This window comes from Ahaetulla prasina, chromosome 1 (assembly GCF_028640845.1).
Source record: "Ahaetulla prasina isolate Xishuangbanna chromosome 1, ASM2864084v1, whole genome shotgun sequence".
Taxonomy (NCBI): domain Eukaryota; kingdom Metazoa; phylum Chordata; class Lepidosauria; order Squamata; family Colubridae; genus Ahaetulla; species Ahaetulla prasina.
Genome location: NC_080539.1, coordinates 340,343,596 through 340,363,745, shown reverse-complemented (window position 1 = coordinate 340,363,745; position 20,150 = coordinate 340,343,596). Strand labels below are relative to the sequence as shown.

The 20,150-nt window shown below is 37.6% G+C and overlaps 1 protein-coding gene across 4 annotated transcripts in view; it reads left to right on the top strand.

The window, feature by feature from the left end:
- PPP1R13B (protein phosphatase 1 regulatory subunit 13B) overlaps positions 1-20,150 on the top strand; it is a 65,858-nt gene that overhangs the window by 24,108 nt on the left and 21,600 nt on the right. For all 4 annotated transcript variants that reach the window (XM_058162784.1, XM_058162786.1, XM_058162783.1 and 1 more), the window contains exons 2-4: positions 7,716-7,863; positions 10,132-10,251; positions 13,902-13,966. In XM_058162784.1, coding sequence (XP_058018767.1) covers positions 7,716-7,863; positions 10,132-10,251; positions 13,902-13,966 — 333 coding nt within the window. The remainder of the gene's footprint in view (positions 1-7,715; positions 7,864-10,131; positions 10,252-13,901; positions 13,967-20,150) is intronic.

The following is a 20,150-nucleotide window of genomic DNA, read 5'->3' as shown; positions in this document are numbered from 1 at the left end:
GAGTGACTGTGAATAAAGCCTTCCAATCCAGGAAAGAGTGCAAAGAGATGCACCAGACAAATCTGTGCAAAGCGCTTCCCCCAGTCACAACTGCCGTTTGGATGGTATAAATTTCGGAAGACCTCCAGATGGTGCACCAACTCAGACTGGGGGAGTGCCACCCAATCCAGAATCATGAAATATTATCTGGGCTTGGAGGACCAAAAACCCAAAACAATTCCATCTTGCCAGAATTGAGTTGAAGCCAATTCTTCTCCATCCAGATCCTTACAGCCTCCTGGTACTCAGCCAGCATTGCCATAGTATCACATATCTGCTATCGGCATCTGCTATACCTATCATCATCTTCAAAAAAAAGTGGGGGGGGGGAAACAGACCCAGGAAATTATAGACCAATCAGCCTAACATCAATACCTGAGAAGATACTGGAAAAAATAATTAAAAAATAGATTTGTCAACATTTAGAAACAAACAAAGTTATAATTAGTAACCAGCACGGGTTTGTTAAAAACAGATCATGTCAAACCAATCCTATTTAACATAACATAACATAACATCAGAGTTGGAAGGGACCTTGGAGGCCTTCTAGTCCAACCCCCTGCCCAGGCAGGAAACCCTATACCATCTCAGTCAGATGGTTATCCAACATTTTCTTAAAAATTTCCAGTGTTGGAGCATTCACAACTTCTGAAGGCAAGTCGTTCCACTTATTAATTGTTCTAACTGTCAGGAAATTTCTCCTTAGTTCTAAGTTGCTTCTTTCTTTGACCAGTTTCCACCCATTGCTTCTTGTTCTACCCTCAGGTGCTTTGGTGAACAGCCAACAACTATTTCATTGTTTGACAGAGTGACAAAATTATTAAACCAACAAAAGGCTGTGGACATAGTATACTTAGATTTCAACAACACATTTGACAAAGTAGACCACAACCTACTTCTTGGTAAACTAGAAAAATGTGGGCTAGACAGCATCACTACCAGATGGATTTATACCATTAATGAGTACACAACAAGTACTCGTTAATGTTACTACATCTACATGGAAGGCAGTAAACTGTTGGGTACCACAAGGTTCCCTCTTAGTCTCAGTACTCTTCAATATCCTCACTTAGGTGAGGAAATAGAAGGGGAACTCGTCAAATTTGCAGATGACACTAAGCTGCAGGAATAGCCAACACCCAGAAGAAAAGCTCGGGATCCAGAAAGATCTTTACAGACTTGAACAATGTGCTCTATCAATGAAATTTAATGAAGAGAAAACCAAGGTTTTACACCTAGGCAGGAAAAATTAAAGGTACAAGTACAGATTAGGTGAAACCTGGCTCAAAAATAGTAACACTGAGAAGGACGTTGGAGTCTTAGTGGACAACCACTTCAACATGAGCCAGCAGTGTGTGGCAGCAGCCAAAAAAGCTAATACAATCTTTGACAAGAGGCATAGAATCAAAATCATGTGAAGTATTAGTATCGCTTTAGAAAGCTTTAATAAGACCACACCTGAAATACTGCATCCAGTTTTGGTCACCACATTACACAAATATGTTGAAACTTTGGAAAAAGTGCAAAGAAGAGGAACTAAGATGCCTGAAGACAAAAACATAAGAATGGTTGCAGGGATTGGTATGGCCAGTCTAGAGAAAAGAAGGACTAGGGCTGACATGATAGCAGTATTCCAGTATTTGAGGGGCTGCCAAGAAAAAAAAAGGGGGTGTGTGTCAATTTATTTTTCAAAGCACCAGAAGGCAAGACAAGAAACAATGGATCGAAACTAATTAAGGAGAAAAGCAACCTGGAATTAAGGAGAAACTTTAACAGTGAGAACAATTAACCAGTAGAACAGCTTGCCTTCAGAAGTTGTAGGGGCTTCATCATTAAAGGTTTTTAAGAAAAGACTGAACAGCCACCTATCTGAAATAGTATAGGGCCGTGATGGCAAACCTATGGCATGCGTGCCAGAGGTGGCACACACAGCCCTCTCTGTGGGCACATGCACCATCACCAGCTGCTCCAGAGGCTCTGGAGGCTGGAGACAGCAAAAAAGTCACTTCCTGTCCAACTGGAAGTTGGGAAATGGGCTGTTTCTGGCCTCCAGAGGGCCTTGGCTGGGGGAGGCCGTTTTCGCCCTCCCCAGACTCATAGAGAGGCTCTGGAGCCAGGTGAGTGAGAGAAATGGGCCTTCCCCACCACCCCACAGGCCCTCCGGAGGCAGGAAACAGCCTGTTTCTCCCCATCCAGACCCGTACAGCCTCCAAACACGGGACAGCACTTCAACAACTTCATTGGGGTGGTCCGGGGTGGAAAAGTACAGCTGGGTGTCATCAGCGTACTGCTGGTATCTCACCCGAAACCACTGATGATCTCACCCAGCGGCTTCATGTAGATGTTGAACAGCAGGCGAGAGAATCGACCCCTGTGGGACCCCACAAGTGAGGCCCCTCGCGGTGACCTCTGCCCCCTGTCAACACCGTCTGCGACCGGTCGGAGAGATAGGAGGAGAACCACCGATATCGGTGCCTCCACTCCCAATCCCCCAACCGGCGCAGCAGGATACCATGGTCGATGGTATCGAAGCCGCTGAGAGGTCTAATAGGACCAGGGCAGAGGAATATCCCTGTCCCTGGCCTCCAGAGATCATCCACCAATGCGACCAAAGCTGTCTCCGTGCTGTATCCGGGTCGGAAGCGGACTGGAGCAGGTCTAGATAGACATCTTCATCCAGGTGTTGGGGCAGCTGTCGCGCCACGGCACTCTCTACAACCTTCGCAACAAAGCGAAGGTTGGAGACTGACGATAATTACCCAAAATAGCTGGGTCCAAGAGGGCTTCTTAAGGAGGGTCTCACCACCGCCTCTTTCAAGGCGGCAGGAAAACCCCGTCCAACAAGGAAGCGTTGATAATCCTCTGGAGCCAGCCTCGTGTCACCGCCTGAGTGGCCAGTACCAGCCAGGAAGGGCACGGGTCCAGTAAACATGTCGTGCCGTGAAGCCTCCCCAACAACCTGTCCACGTCCTCGGGAGCCACAGGGTCAAACTCATCCCAAATGTGCTCAACAAGACGTGCTTCCTCTCCCTCGCTTGGATCATCCCAAATTCGGTCCAGACCGTCCCTCAGCTGAACGATTTTATCGTATAGATAACCACTAAACTCCTCGGCTCGTCCCTGCAAAGGGTCATCCCGCACCTCCTGATGTAGGAGAGAGCGGGTCACCCGAAACAGGGCGGCCGGGCGATTATCTGCCGACGCAATGAGGGTGGAGGCTTGAGCAATGTGCTCTATCAATGAAATTTAATGAAGAGAAAACCAAGGTTTTACACCTAGGCAGGAAAAATTAAAGGTACAAGTACAGATTAGGTGAAACCTGGCTCAAAAATAGTAACACTGAGAAGGACGTTGGAGTCTTAGTGGACAACCACTTCAACATGAGCCAGCAGTGTGTGGCAGCAGCCAAAAAAGCTAATACAATCTTTGACAAGAGGCATAGAATCAAAATCATGTGAAGTATTAGTATCGCTTTAGAAAGCTTTAATAAGACCACACCTGAAATACTGCATCCAGTTTTGGTCACCACATTACAAAAATATGTTGAAACTTTGGAAAAAGTGCAAAGAAGAGGAACTAAGATGCCTGAAGACAAAAACATAAGAATGGTTGCAGGGATTGGTATGGCCAGTCTAGAGAAAAGAAGGACTAGGGCTGACATGATAGCAGTATTCCAGTATTTGAGGGGCTGCCAAGAAAAAAAAAAGGGGGGGGGTGTCAATTTATTTTTCAAAGCACCAGAAGGCAAGACAAGAAACAATGGATCGAAACTAATTAAGGAGAAAAGCAACCTGGAATTAAGGAGAAACTTTAACAGTGAGAACAATTAACCAGTAGAACAGCTTGCCTTCAGAAGTTGTAGGGGCTTCATCATTAAAGGTTTTTAAGAAAAGACTGAACAGCCACCTATCTGAAATGGTATAGGGCCGTGATGGCAAACCTATGGCATGCGTGCCAGAGGTGGCACACACAGCCCTCTCTGTGGGCATATGCACCATCACCAGCTGCTCCAGAGGCTCTGGAGGCTGGAGACAGCAAAAAAGTCACTTCCTGTCCAACTGGAAGTTGGGAAATGGGCTGTTTCTGGCCTCCAGAGGGCCTCGGCTGGGGGAGGCCGTTTTCGCCCTCCCCAGACTCATAGAGAGGCTCTGGAGCCAGGTGAGTGAGAGAAATGGGCCTTCCCCACCACCCCACAGGCCCTCCGGAGGCAGGAAACAGCCTGTTTCCCTACTTCTGGTGGGCCCAGAAGGCCTGAAAATCAGCTGGCTGTCGCATCGCATGCGCCACCAGAGCTGAGCTCACGTGCCCACTGATATGGCTACACATGCCACCTGTGGCACGCATGCCATAGGTTCACCATCATGGTTATAGATGAAATGCATCTTGGTTACAGCAACAGAAAGAACTCCAGCAAACTAGATAAATATGGGCTAGAACGCATAACAATTAGATGTATATATAAAATGACAACAAAAAGTATATTTAAAGATCATTTATGAATGCTTATTCATTTAACCGGAAAAAAGTACCAAGGGAACAGAGTCCAGGATTATCTGTATAACATTTGCAAATGCTAAAATTTGGATGAAATAGAAAATATATGAAAAACAAAAATAAGATGCAAAAAGAACTTGGTAACTTAGAGAAGTGGGCTAAATGAAATTTATCATTACCTGAGATTTCCTGATCTTTGTATAAATGCTTACCATTGTTTTATTTTTTCTTATTGGAGTAGAATGATGGAAAATTGGAATATATAGTCAGAGGTTATATATACAGTATTTAACTGTATTAAAACAATATTTTCTATTTATTTCAATGTCTACTTTAAATTCTCTCATTATTTAGACATTAAATTCTCTCATCATTTAGACATTATTTAGACATTTTCCTAAGCTAAGGCAGTGGTTAATACTACACATTTGATTAAGTGAATTCTTCTTGTAAATTTACCTAATTAGGTGAAACCCAATCCACATTATCTGCTGTCACTAGGCTCTGTCTTGTTTCAGTAGCCTGGGCTTATCTTCACACGTCATTATCTCTTGTATTCATTTACTCGGCATCCAGAAGATGCCCATTTAAGTAGATTCTCACTGCAGCCTGTGCACAGGAACTATTTTAGATTCTAGTTTTCACTGTATATTTTATTTTTTATTTTTAAAAAGCCACCTTTTTTCTGTGTGATTTACACATGAGGAACCTTTTAAGAATGATTCTTCAAAGCCTCTTAAACTTCTCAAAAGACAAAGATTGTCAACATGGCAAGAACAGCATAAATCAGAGAAACAGAAAAATAAACAAAATAATGAAAAAAAAGGTGAGAAAGAAAACAACTATTTCATTATCATGATGCTCTCACAACAATTCTTATAATTCATGGGGCGGTTTACAATTATTATGTACTACAGACACAATGTTTTCATGCTTAGAAATTTACTGTTTTCACTTGCATGTTTACATTTTGTGCTTGAAATTTTTTTACATAATATTTTTAGAATATTGTTGCAATCATATTGTCTTGTAGATACTAGCTTACAAATTAAAAATTATGTAACAAATATTAATAAGGACAGCAGAGATTTTTTAAAAGTAGCATTTTTCTACATTCCTCTCATTTATAATATTCCATAATTAAAAGCATTCTGCTTGTAAGAAAGGTTTTTGCTGTTGTTTCTTAGAAAATAGATTTTTTTTTGGCTTTAATATTTGTGTGTGAATATTCATTTTTCTACTATTTGGGATCCTTTATTTATTGCATATCTGGAGAATTCTCTGGTGGCCTTGACACCTATATATTATTTTAGTGATTGCCTCCTGGTATTTTACAAAGAATAAAGGTGCAAAACAATTGTTAGTATTTTTTTAACTCTGAGAAATATCTGTCAGGTTGAAAAATAATGCACTATTTTGCAATGAACAAGAGGCTATTGTATAGTCAGATAGTTTTAGAAAGTTAGTTTCCGTAGTCTGACCTTGCAGTTGTAATTTACAAAGTCCTGCCTTAGGTGTTGCATTTTCTGAATTTGTAGATGAAACAATAAATTTCAATTGTCTAGTATACTCATTAAATCTTAAAATGTATATCTAAAAATTTCCATGCAGTCTCATGACACATTTCAAAGCCACTCTTCATATCATTTATAAAAATACCCTTAAGGGGATTTTACATGATCGTTACTTTGTGCAATTGTTCTTAGTCTATTATTTTATATTCTGTGTTGCCTACATTTTGTAAGTCTGAGTCTATATATTGCAACTAGACACTCTTCGTCTCTTTTAGCAAAACTGCTGTTGCTGCTGCAGGGAAAAAGAGACTGGAGTTAAATAGGTTATATGCTTCCGCAGAATATAATTTTATTGAACTACATTCAATAGCAGACATAATTGATCACAGTTCTTGTGACCAAAAAATTGCATTGTTTTATCATGTTGGTGGGGCATTGGTTAGAATGCTACTAACCAAGTAGCAGGCTACTTCTGCTGGCTGCCAGCAGTTCTCACCAGCTTGAGATTGACTCAACTTTCCATCCTTCTGAGGTCAGGAAAAAGGAGAACCCAGCTTGTTGGGGGCAATATGCTGACTTTGTAAACCGCTTAGAGAGGACTGTAAAACAATGTGAAGTGGTATATAAATCTAAGTGCTATTGCTATTTCCTAGGAAGAAGAAATTATATGAAGTTGCCTAGTATAATAGGTAAAGAAATTTGTTTAGGTTCATCTTCTTAAAATATTTTTTTTAATGTTGATGTGTTATCTTACATTTTGCCAGCTTATTTGTAATATACATTTTTTTTATAATAGGACATTATAAAAGTCCCTGGTCATCTGCAGTTGCAATAAGAGCGAAGAAATAAATGCACTTCACTGCTCTTCCTCAAGCTAAGTCCTAATAAGGGCTCTTACATATGCTTGGTTGGCTTCATTCCTCATCTTCTTCCAACAGTGCCCTAGGTGTTTCTTGTATTGTTTCATTTTCTGGAGCTCTGCCATAAACTGGGGGACCTATGGGATCCATGATCACAGAGTCCATATAGGTGTGATCCTATCCCAAGGCCCTTGTGTGCTCATTCCAGCATGCAAGTAAGGCTGAAGCCAAATCATGCGCCAGAGTCTTAGGAATAACCCCAAGTTACCTTTGAAACCAATGTTCTTTTATTAGTGGTTATAATATTACTGGATGAGTGCTAGGGACAGGATTTATTCCACTCATTTTATAAATCCAACCACATTTATCTAAGATCTCATTTATTGCAATTTAACAATATAAACTATAATAAAAACTATATTATAGCTTCTTGATTAAATGGGATGCACTGCTTAAATTAGTACTTGGTTGAAAATCAGATGTGTTGTTTTTGCTGACTTGTATTCTGATTGCCAGTCTGAACATAACATTCTTTTATTTCTTTCTAGTCTACTGTAATCAGATATAGCATATCACCAGAACATGATTATTTGAGATGGGAGTAATTTCTTTTATTAACTCTGTTGATCTTTAGGCATATCTTTATTCTGTTCCATTTTTCAGTGAATATTTGCTGAATTTTATAAAGGATCCTGGTTCTGTGGTTTAAAAACTCATTGTCTCAGGACAGTACACCAAATTATACAACTCAGATTGCATGATTGAAAAAGTTTTGATCTACATTGTACAGTGGTTTCCTGTTTTTCAGATGATATTGACAGTGTTCCTGAGCAATAATGAACAAATTTTGACTGAAGTGCCAATTACTCCTGAAACAACCTGTCGAGATGTGGTGGAATTTTGCAAAGAACCTGGTGAAGGTAGCTGCCATCTTTCTGAAGTGTGGCGTGGAAATGGTAAGCAATACTTTGGCATTCCATATTTGTCTAGGCTGCATTATGTCAAGCATTATCATTTATCAACTGGTTTTCAACAACAGTTTAAAAGAAACATTACTTTGTGACTGTAGATTATCCACAGTTTAGGCTGAAACTATTTTTTTCCAGACAAGGGGCGATTCTTGAAAAATTCATATGAAAAACCAGCAGATTAATAAAATATGACAGTTTCATTTCCAATTATATCTTTATAATAATGAATTACAACATAAATCAATCAAAAGCATATTCATATATGTGTTATATTTCCTAATTAGAATTCACATATTTAAATCCACTTTGAAAGTGAGAGATTCAAAATATCTATTGCATAGTTATCAGTATAAAAAGTCTGAAAAATAAATTAATCTACAGTAAATACCACCGAGTTTAAGAACGGTAAATACTGCAATGCTTAAGAACTAGGGAGAACAGATACCTTTTTAAAAGCCCCCTAAAGGAAACATTAGGTGGATGCAATTATTTACACTCAGAATAGCATTCCTTGGGTAGGGACAGTTTTGAGGTATTTGTCATAGTGATGCCTGCCTGATCTTAGAAGCAAATCAGGTATGATTGGAAGAGGTTATTATAAACCACATATCCATGTGGGTTTTGTAGAATTTTAACAAATCTGGATCCAATTTGGGGGAATTTAGTCTTAGGACTAAACTTTCAATTTAGCTCCAAAATTGGCAAATCATGCAGTTAATAAACAGGATCTGACTATCTAGTTTGAGAAGAATTAAAACAACTATATTATGTATCTGTGAAGTTTCTATAGCTTCTTAAATTCAGCACACTACAGTAGCCTAGTTTTGTTATAGCTAAGAAGGCTGTAGCAGCCAGGTAAAGGCATGTCTGCCACCTCTGTTTCTAGAGATTGAGGGGGTTTTTTTAATTCCAGAGTTTTACAATTGTCCAGGGAACAAGATGTTGGCAAACAGAGGTAGAGGTGTGTGTTTGTTTGTTTGATGGATAAATAGATAGATAAATAAATAGATAAATAGACAATACAGCAACCCAGAGTTCCAGATAATTTCTCCCAGTCGTTTCATATAAATCTTAGATTCCATAAAAGACAAATGGAACTCCACAGTATTCTACTAGTTACTTCCTTCTCTTTAAATTTTCCCAGCAAGAAGCATGCTACTCAATCTAGCACAATACCATTACTGTACTTCCATAGATAGCATGCTTTTAGTGTGAACTTGAATAGAGTTAAATGTGCATATTTAGCCTTAAATCTATACTTCTTAATAGAATTCTGATGGGATATTCTGAATGGAAGAAGTTTCTGCCTGTTTATTCTTAATAAAAGATAAAAAAATATTTTGATTATCATAAATTAGCAGTGTGTAAATATAATAAACTACCATGATCCTAAAAAAAGTGGTAAAGAACAAATAAAAATATTTAGGAATTAAGAAACAAGGGGATATTACATCTTAGAGACATACTTTAAGTCATTGTTGCTTAGTACTATTTCATATTTTTACCAACAACTTGTTTTGTCAGGCAGCAAAATAGAGATGTAATATCCCCTTGGCTTTTGTGTGAGGCTGATGGGATATGTGGAATGTGGTAGCTTGCAAATTGTTTGAGTGTAATTGTTTTTAGAGTGATAGTGACTAAAGCCCATATTTTTGGTTGCAAAATATGAGTTCCGGTACTATAGTTAGTGTAGTTAACTGTGTTAGCAGTAATACCAACACTGAAGTGCTAATCCTTCATTATTTTCTAACATATTGAGTTGTGAAAGACTAAAATACTTATGGCATTCAGAAAGTCACTGGATGACTGTGGGCCAGTTATTCTCTTTTACTTCAACCTATCACACATGATGCTTATAATGGGCAAAAACTGGATGAGAGAGTGCTGTATACACTACTTGGAGCTCCTGAATGAAAAGATGGGATATATATCTAATAAATAAGTAATATTTTAAAAATAGAAACATGGTAATGACTCACATGAAACTACAGTTTTGTGCAAACTACAATCCAGTTCAGCACTACTGTCATTATTTTTAGAGATTATATAATTTCAATTTGTGAACTTTTTCAAAAAGGTTACTTTGTAATTGGGAGGAAGAAAGAATTAGGTTATCCATTGGAACCCTAAAATATTATAATTTTGACGAGGGAGGGGAAATGACAGAAAAATAAAACATATATCTTATTTTATATACTTGTTTACCCTTATTTTAAGTAAATTGCCAGTGAAGATTTTTTATTCTGTATTCAGAACGGCACATACCCTTTGATCATATGATGTATGACCATCTACAAAAATGGGGACCTCGTAGAGAAGAAGTGAAATTTTTTCTCCGACATGAAGAATCCCCAACAGAAAGCAACGAACAGGGTACTCTTTTATTCTATAATGTTTGTTGCTGTATCATGGATATAATTTTTATGTGTCCTAACTTTTATCAGTTTAAATTGAATTTGCCAGCATAGTGATAAAGTAGTGTTGGCGATTTTTAACTACTGTAACTTTGGGTAAAGGTTATTTACAAGTATTTCTATAGATAATGATCCTTAAAGGTATGCTTCCTATCCTTTTGTATGAGAAATGGGTAAACATTCCTATATATAGTAATGTGAGATACTGATGACAAATTATAATAAACATTTCTAGTTTCTAGTTCTAGTTTCTAGTTATTACAGCTGAAGGTGGTGAAACCAGTTTCTAAACCTAAGGGGAAATTGATTTATTAATTATATGTATTATACCTGTTCAGTTCTCTGACTTAAACAGAAATTAGATTATTTTCAACCTAAGATTACTTAAATTCTTAGATTATATTTTCACATTGTATGATGGATGACTTAGTTTATGAAATATGTGAAACAAATATCAAATATTAGTGTTATTTCTCTACTCATTCAATTTATATATTACTAGGACCCACATTAAACTTATAATAATATTCAAAGGCAAAAATAAGAAAATTCAAAAGACTACAATGCATTTTCCTAGAATTGTAAAGTTAATTTTAATTCTTATAAGTGAATTCCTAGTTTTTAATTGTGGAAAACTTGGAGTGAATGCTTTAAATGAAAATAATCCATCTTGTATTAACTACTGTGAAACAATATCAGGATTTACTAGTGCTTGAAAATAATGGTTAAAATATTTAGGTTTGCTTTGACATTTTCCTTTTCAAACAAATCTTCCAGGTTTGTAAAAATCTCTCACTCTTTTTGGGACTGAACATTGTACATTTATGCATTCTATATTTAGAATCTCATTTTGCCATCTGATACCTTTTGCCCACAGTATAATTATAGGTCTAAAACACTACATATAATCCTGATTTAAACTTGTTTAGTCTACAGTCGTAAGGATGCTTACTGTATCTAAAAGCTTTTTCATTTTGTTTTCAATTGCTAGCTTGTGGATTTTCAGTACTTTTAGTAGTTTTAGGTCCTAGACAAGCTAATTTCTGTCTCAGTAACATGTTTTACTTAAAAGCAGCTAGGACTTTCTATTTTTTCTTAGTTAGAAAAAGGAAGTAAGAAGCAGGACTTTTTTAATATACAGATAAAAGCCTTCATTTTTGCTTTAGGGGATAAGGGCAAATTTAGACATCAAAGGTAAGTAGGAATGAGGGGTTCTTCTGGAAATTATACATAACACACACTACCTTTAAAAATCCAATACTAAGACTGAAGATTTCAGAATAACTGAAGAAATAAGTATTAACACTTTAAGTATGCTTTTACAAGAAAATAACTGATAATAAGACATTACTTAAAAGGAAAAAGAACAAAAAGAATAACTAATAAGATCAAAGGTTGAATAGTTATGAAACTAGGATCCATTTTAAAATATTTAACTTACTTGAACACTAAAACTATTCAGTCAACTGTTCAAACGGTTCAGCAAACACGAAATCCTCTAGGGCTGCCCCTTTGACACATAACAGTAGTATATTTCCCTATTCCATCAGTCTGAGGATTTAAATCAAGAATTACAAAATCAGTAGTACTAATAAACAAACTCAAAAATTAGTAAGGGTTTTCACTCTTTTGATTTAATATATCAAGAAAGAGCTCTTAATTTGAAAGAGATGCATGTACTCTGCATAAAGGTGGAGCTTGTATATCAATTTAGAATGGAAATCCTTCTCTGCACCCCCACATATTTGGATATCATACCAGAAATAAAGACAAATAAGAACCAGTATTGCATCTATTACTACTAGTATTAAAAGCCACCTATAATTTTCCCTCTGAACCTTATTATTATTGTCATTGTTCTGCTCTCTAAATTTTGAGGGATCCTTGGTGCCCTCTGAGCTTGTTGTTTTCTTGCAGATGTTTCGTTACCCCAAACTAGGATCATCGGAGTTAGTTATTTAGTCAGGACACCGATGGTGTTACCTAGTTTGGATAATGAACCATCTGCAAGGAAACAACTAAGATCAGAGAGCAACAAGGACCCCTCATTTCAACCGTGAACTACAAATATTTTCCTTTATCAGTCTGTTAAATTTTAATCCATGAGTATTTACTTACCTGTGATAAGATGAGCTGCTAATAAGTTTAATAAAAAGATAAATAAAAATTGTTTCCTTGAAATTTGTGCTGTATTTTATCTTCTTTGCACTTCAACACTATATTAAGTCAGCTACTCCCAGTATTATTACAGAACAAGAAGCTGCAACTTCTATCAGATTTGTGGTTCATTTTGCGTTCAATCTACATTCATTCAACACCCATTGATATTTGACTTTATATTTTCTTGTTTTAAAACACATGCTTCTTAAGTACCCATTATTCCCATTTCATTAAACTTTTATGTGTTTAATTAAAGGCTGCTGATCCACATCACCACTAAGGTTCACTTCATGCTCACCAAGGAGCCTCCATAATGTCACCAACCCCCAGACCCAATTTAACTTGGCTGTCACCAGGAAAATATCAACAGGGCTCCACTGGCTTTCCTTGGTCCATTGCCACCATGCCAGCTCCCATTTTTTTATTTTAAAAAATATCAGAATTTGTATTTGAACAAAATTAAAGTATGGCTGTTTAGATCAGTGGCTTGTTTTTTAATCTTAGGCATACTGTTACTCTTCATGGAGAAATAGCAATCACAGCAAGCAAGTTGATACTTGGAAAAGATTGGGCAGTGAATGCTGCACAGTGGCTGGTAGAAATTGGCAGGCTTAATAGAGTTTTGACATTATCTTCTGTGAATAAAATTGTATGATGGTAGTTGGTGTTGTTTACAAATAGGTAGGCAGATAGTCCTCCGCTTATGACCACAGTTGAGCCCAAAATTTATGTTACTTAGCAAGACAGTTGTTAAGTGAATTTTGCCCCATTTTATGATTTTTTTGGGGGGGGCTACAGTTGTTAAGTGAATCATTATAGTTGTTAATAACACGATTGTTAAGCGAATCTGGCTTCCTCATTGACTTTGCTTGTGAGAAGATCACAAAAGATTATCATTTGACCCATGACACTGCAATCGTTATAAATATATGCCAATTGCCAAGCATGCCAAATTTTAATCACGTGACCATGGAGATGTTGTAACAGTTATAAGTGTGAAAAACATTCAAAGTCACTTATCCCAGTGCTATTGTAACTTCGAATGGTCGTTAAATGAATGTTTGTTAAGACAAGGACTATCTGTAATTGAAATTAGCAGCAGCAGTGGTGATAGTTTTTGTGGAAAGGGTATAATGAACAAACGTTTTACCTTTTTACCACCTTAGCTATTAACTGTGGAAAACAACATAGTAATTAAAGCTGAGATAATGTCAATTCCAGTGGTATTTTAGTTGTTATTGGACTGAGGTTCTACTGAGATGTAGAAAAACAAACCTCTGTACAACTAAAAAGATGGAAAACATTTTACTATCCTCTTCAGCATCTAAAATTTTGCTGGCCAAATCAACACACAAGGTTAGGCATTATATTTAAATTGTCTAAATGTTTACTAATGCTAAAATAACTATTAAACAGGAAACTTAAATGTTATAATTGTGTTTTTCCCAGGACGTCAGACTCAAAATCATAGAAATGGAATCTCTATACCTGTGGAGAAACGTACAGAAAATGGGGTATGTGGCAAATTGCATATTAACAGTATATGTATTTTCAAGTTGATTTTTATTTTTAAACCTGGAATTTTGGCATCTTCGAGTGAGTTTTTATAGTTAAGACAGAAATAAATAAAGTAACATAAAATAAAACCAACGTTTTGTAAAAGTGCGATATCTTGTGTGATTTTGGTAATTTTACTTCTGCAATCTTCTACAGTCTAATGTGAGAATACAAGAATCTTGCATGTCTTCATTGGAATTTAAAAAAGAAAAAGGATTAATTAGTCTGTCTAGGGAAATTATGCCTACTTTGGCTTTCTCAGACAGTATATTTTAAAATTTCTAAAACATATATTAAAGTAAAATATTTTATATAGCTTTCTCCAAGGCAAACAATTTTACTTTTTACAAATTCAGCAAGGATTTCTTTTATAAAATTTATGACAGTTGACGGCATACCTTTTTTTCCCCTCCTGAATTTAACATTTAAAAAAACAATTTTATATGGAATATTTATAAGAATTTAACCCACTGATATTTCTGTTATACACAAAAAGTTTTCAATATATGTTATATATTCAAAAACTGTGTTATTTTGCAACAATTTACTGATAGTAGTAATGTAGACTATTAAAAAAAAATTTAAATAGTGTTTTTTAAAATATTCAGTGTCAGTGTTTACAATTACACAAAGTTTCAATACAGCTGTTGTGATTGTATGGCATCTTCATGTATTGACTACTATCTTGGAAATAAATATCACATTTCTGCCATTATTGTTAGTACCTAGAATGAAATATTTGCAGTATTCTTATATATTATATAAAAGAGCTTTATATAATCATATTAGCATCCCATTTCCCACAACAGACAGCTTTTAATCAAATGCATGAACGCAATAATTTCCTGACCGTTGAATAAATAGCTTTAGATTTGTTTTTGTTTTTTAACTTTAGGGAAATCTATAGCAATATGGGGTTTAAGAAAAGGTTTGCCATTACCTCCTTCCTGGGATTAAAAGAAAGTGATTGGTTCAAGATCACCTAGTTGGCTTTATGGCTAAAGTGAGTGTAGAACTTATGATCTTTCAGTTTCTAGCTCAGTGGTTTAACCACTGCACCTAATTCTTTTTATCAGCTATACTGGTTCTGAATTCTAGTGTCTTTATATATGTAGACTTATTAACATATTACACATATATCCTGCCCAGCCCCAAAGACTCTGAGAAGTTGATTAAAAAAAATAAAACAATAGTAAGACACACAGAAATAAACCATAACACAAGTTAAAATCCTGTACTGCATATTTTAGTGCCAAATGATCTATCAAATAGTCATGTCTTTTCAGAAAATAGCATAAAATATTCATATGCTTCTGGATGTTACATTTATTTGCTAAAACCTGTTTGATTTGTTTCTATTCTTATTCTTTAGAAAGCAGAATTTTTAGAAAACTTAAGATAGCTATTTTATTTCAGTGATAAATATTTAGTTCAGCTATCCAACGCTAGTGGACTCTAGACAGCATAGAAAATTTACAAGCTATATAATTTTCTATTCTGCATTGTTTGTGTTTTGAAATTTAAATCCACAGTTAAGTGTAAAAGTGGAACTAGCTTAAACTTCTCCATTGACTATGAAAAGGACAATGCATTGAGCTAATTAGACTTGACAGCTGATGTGATCTTGTCATGATTAGGCTTTTCACTGCTAGCAAAATCCACTAGACTTTTTTATTCATTGATTGCTGATGAATGCCCAGGGGCAGTTTTCCATATTGAAGAAGAATTTGGATAAGAGGAGAAGGGGGCTTTTGTTTTTGATCCAAGAAGATACAAAGCCACCTGAGATTTATTAGAGCTACGCAAACTGTGGATGAGAGCTTATTTCTTATGAGATTTGGGAGTTACTGACAAACTTAGCTTGTGAATAATATTTTTGTAGCTCATTGGTTTTACTATTAATGTTAACAATACACATTTGATTATTGTTTCAGTAATCATACTGAGCTATGAAAATAAATGGTGAAATAAAAGAAGTGGTATTACAAGAGTTATTATATTTACATTTGGCAGTTGTACAAATTTCTTATGGAACACTGTCAACAATTTAGCTGAAAAAGAAATAATGTAATGAAAATGTGTGAGGCAAATGCTTTTTGATGCCTATAGCATTACATTTAATCATGTGCTGTTTTGAATGTCTGTTTTTTGAGGTTGTGTGACCTTCATAAACATTGCGTTAACCACGATGTTGGAAAAACAAAAATAAAGTAAAGCCTATGGTATTTCAGAATCTTTTAATGAGCTTTAATCATAGCAGGTTAGAACATATAACACTAGGATGGCTTTGTTTCCTCTTTAACCATCCAGAAAAATCCAGTTTCACAAGTCACAATTAAAAGGAATAGTATTTATTTATAGTGCTTAATGAGGCATTTCTATTATTCATAATTGCTTTTGAGTGAGGAATTATAGTAAACACAACATTCATATTTTGGCTTGCAGTTCTTTTCAGTTTCATTAAAAGGAGGATGGATATCATTTCATCACTGAGCAGTCTTCAATTTGTAGTATCTTTTGTACATTTCATAGTGAACCGATGTGCAGTCAATAGATTATCTTTTTTCTATTTACTTTAAAATTAGATTACATTTATTACAACTTTTATCAGATTATCAGTTACATGTTTTGAAATATTTGTTACAAAACTAATTCATGCTCTTCTTTTAAATGGATCATTAAGAAGTACAGTCTGATAAGCAGAGGAAATGACAAGAAAAATATTCAAGATTACCTTGTTTTGATTCCCTTTGGTATAAAAGGAGGTAGAGTTTGGGGATTTCAAAGTTGTATTAAAATACCCTACCCAGTTGAGTTTCTGTAGCTCTTGTGTTTTGTCCTGGCCTATCTGATAGGGCTGAAAGTATCATTATTCACTGTTCAGCCCTTGTTTCCAAGTCCAAGCACTTTCCATTGCTGTCTGGGATAGTCTGACCCTGTGAGGCAACACTTGTCTAGTAGTCTTGAAGAACTGCCAAGCAAACGTGGGGAGCAAAAGTTTGTTCTGTGTTTGGTTTCTATAGAACCTTTCTGGTACCCCCTTCACAGGTAGGAGGGTAGACTAAATCCGATAAGCAAGGTGATGTAGTAGAGTACAGAGAACTTCTTTAAGAAAAAATGTGAGGGTGGTTATGTAAATAGCAAGTCAACCCTTATTTTTATTATTATTATTTTCATATTTTTATACCGCCCTTCTCCGAGGACTCAGGGCGGTGTACAGCATAGATAAAACATAAATATCAAAAAAATTAAAATACAATATTCATTAAAAATCTAATTCAATGAGCTGAATATTTAAAATAAATAGGTAAAATTATAAAATAAAATAACCCCTTAAAAACCCCACTAACAAGCCCTCGGTTAAAATTTATCATTAGGCCCACCCTGCTTGGTGAAAGAAGAAAGTTTTGAGCTTGCGCTTAAAGGTCCGAAGATCAGGGAGAAGACGTAGCCCCACAGGTAGTTCATTCCACAGGGCCGGAGCCCCCACAGAGAATGCTCTTCCCCTGGGGGCCGCCAGCCGACATTGTTTGGCTGACGGCACCCTAAGGAGGCCCTCCCTGTGAGAGCGCACCGGTCGATGGGAGGTTACTGGCGGCAGCAGGCGGTCCCGTAAATATCCCAGTCCCATGCCATGGAGCGCTTTAAAGGTGATGACCAAAACCTTGAATTGTACCCGGAAGACCACCGGCAACCAATGCAGCCTGCGCAGGAGAGGTGTTACATGGGAGCTACGAGACGCTCCCTCAATCCCCTGCGCGGCCACATTCTGTTCCAGTTGGAGCCTCCTGGTGCTCTTCAAGGGGAGCCCCATGTAGAGAGCATTGCAGTAATCCAGACGGGAAGTAATGAAGGCATGAGTGACTGTGCATAAAGAATCCCGATCCAGGAAAGGGTGCAACTGGCAAATCAGACGAACCTGATAAAAAGCTCCCCTGGCAACGGCCATCAAATGATCTTCTAAAGACAGCCGTGCATCCAGAGAACACCTAAGGGCCGTGGTAGCTCAGGCTGGTAAGAAGCCTGTTATTAGAACACAAAAGCCTGCAATTACTGCAGGTTCAAGCCCGGCCCAAGGTTGACTCAGCCTTCCATCCTATATAAGGTAGGTAAAATGAGGACCCAGATTGTTGTGGGGGCAATAAGTTGACTTTGTAAATATACAAATAGAATGAGACTATTGCCTTATACATTGTAAGCCGCCCTGAGTCTTCGGAGAAGGGCGGGATATAAATGTAAATCTTGGATGGGTTGAGTCGGAGTCTGTTCGTCCCCATCCAGGGCCTCAAGGCACCGGGTCATCACATCAACGGCTTCGTTGGGGTGGTTCGGGGTGGAAATGTACAGCTGAGTGTCATCAGCGTACAGTTGACAACTCACCCCGAAACCACGGATGATCTCCCCCAGCGGCTTCATATAGATGTTGAACAGGAGAGGCGAGAGAATCGACCCCTGTGGCACCCCACAAGTGAGTTGCCTAGCGGTCGACCTCTGCCCCCCTGTCAACACCGTCTGCGAACGGTCGGAGAGGTAGGAAGAGAACCACCAAAAAACGGTGCCCCCCACTCCCAAACCCTCCAACCGTCACAGCAAGATACCATGGTCGATGGTATCAAAAGCCGCTGACAGATCCAACAGGACAAGAACAGAGGAACAACTCCTGTCCCATGCCCTCCAGAGATCATCAACCAACGCGACCAAAGCCGTCTCTGTGCTGTACCCAGGCCTGAAGCTGGACTGGTACGGGTCTAGATAGACGGTTTCCTCCAGGTACCGGGGAAGCTGCCATGCCACCACACTCTCAACAACCTTCGCCACAAAGCGAAGGTTGGAGACAGGATGGTAATTAGCCAAAATAGCCGGGTCCAGGGAAGGCTTCTTAAGGAGGGGCCTCACCACCGCCTCTTTCAAGGCAGCTGGGAAGACTCCCTCCACCAAAGAAGCACTAATAATTCCCTGGAGCCAGCCTCGTGTAACCTCCTGAGTAGCCAGCACCAGCCAGGAGGGACACGGGTCCAATAAACATGTGGTAGCATTCAACCTCCCCGGTATCCTGTCCATGTCTTCGGAAGTCACAGAGTCGAACTCCGCCCAAACAATATTCTCAAGACCTGCCTCCATCGTCCCGCCTGAATCCACCCAATCAGCGTCCAGACCGTCCAGGATCTGAGCAATTTTATTGTGCAGATACCTTCCAAATTCCTCAGCACATCCCTGCAAGGGGTCCTCCTGAGTCCCCTGAAAAAGAAGGGAGTGGGTCACCCTAAACAAGGCGGCTGGGCGGTTGTCTGCCGATGCGATAAGAGCGGAAAAGTATTCCTGCTTTGCCATCCCTATTGCCACTAGATAGGCCTGAATATGTGACCGTACTAGTGTTCGGTCAGATTCGGAACGGCTGGCTCTCCAATCTCTGAGAAAGAGATTGCGTTGTGGAAAAAAACTTCATCCCCTCTTTATCCTTTTCTACTTTAGGAATTCCAGTATGGCATGTCCTACTAGTCCCCCATTACCTTATCTTCCCAGCATCTTCTTTTCTTCTTAGCCGTTGTTGCCTCTGATAAGTCTCAAATTAAGCATATCCCAGTGGCTACTCTATCCCCATTTTTTCACTGTTTTCCTTCTGCCCTATATCTATCCCTCTCTCATTCGTCTATCTTCTTTCCCACCGTCCCAACAAACTGCTATATGTGGATCAAAATATTTCTTTTCATTTTATGAATAAATAAAAAATATGTATGTTGTATTCTGGATGTGGTCTGAAACATTGAAATCATACACATTTTGGTTTCAGTATGGACAAAGAAAATCAGCTGTTCCGTAGATGGATTATTTTTCACATCTATCTAACATATTTTAAACAGATATGAAAACACTATCTTCAAGATTTCAGCCTGCAATTTATTTGGTGCATGTGTTTCTTCACATATCGCTGTAGTGGCAAAATATATGAAAACTACAGGTTGATAAGCACAATCACATGCCAGGGAACTATATATTTATCACATTTCCTCTTCATGGTTTTTTTAAGACTGCTGCTTCTAGTGCTGGTGTGCATAGAAACTTATCTTTGGGAGTTGAAGTGTACATCAGCTGATAGAGATACTTTTAAATAAATGAAGAAAATAAATCATGCAGGCATTT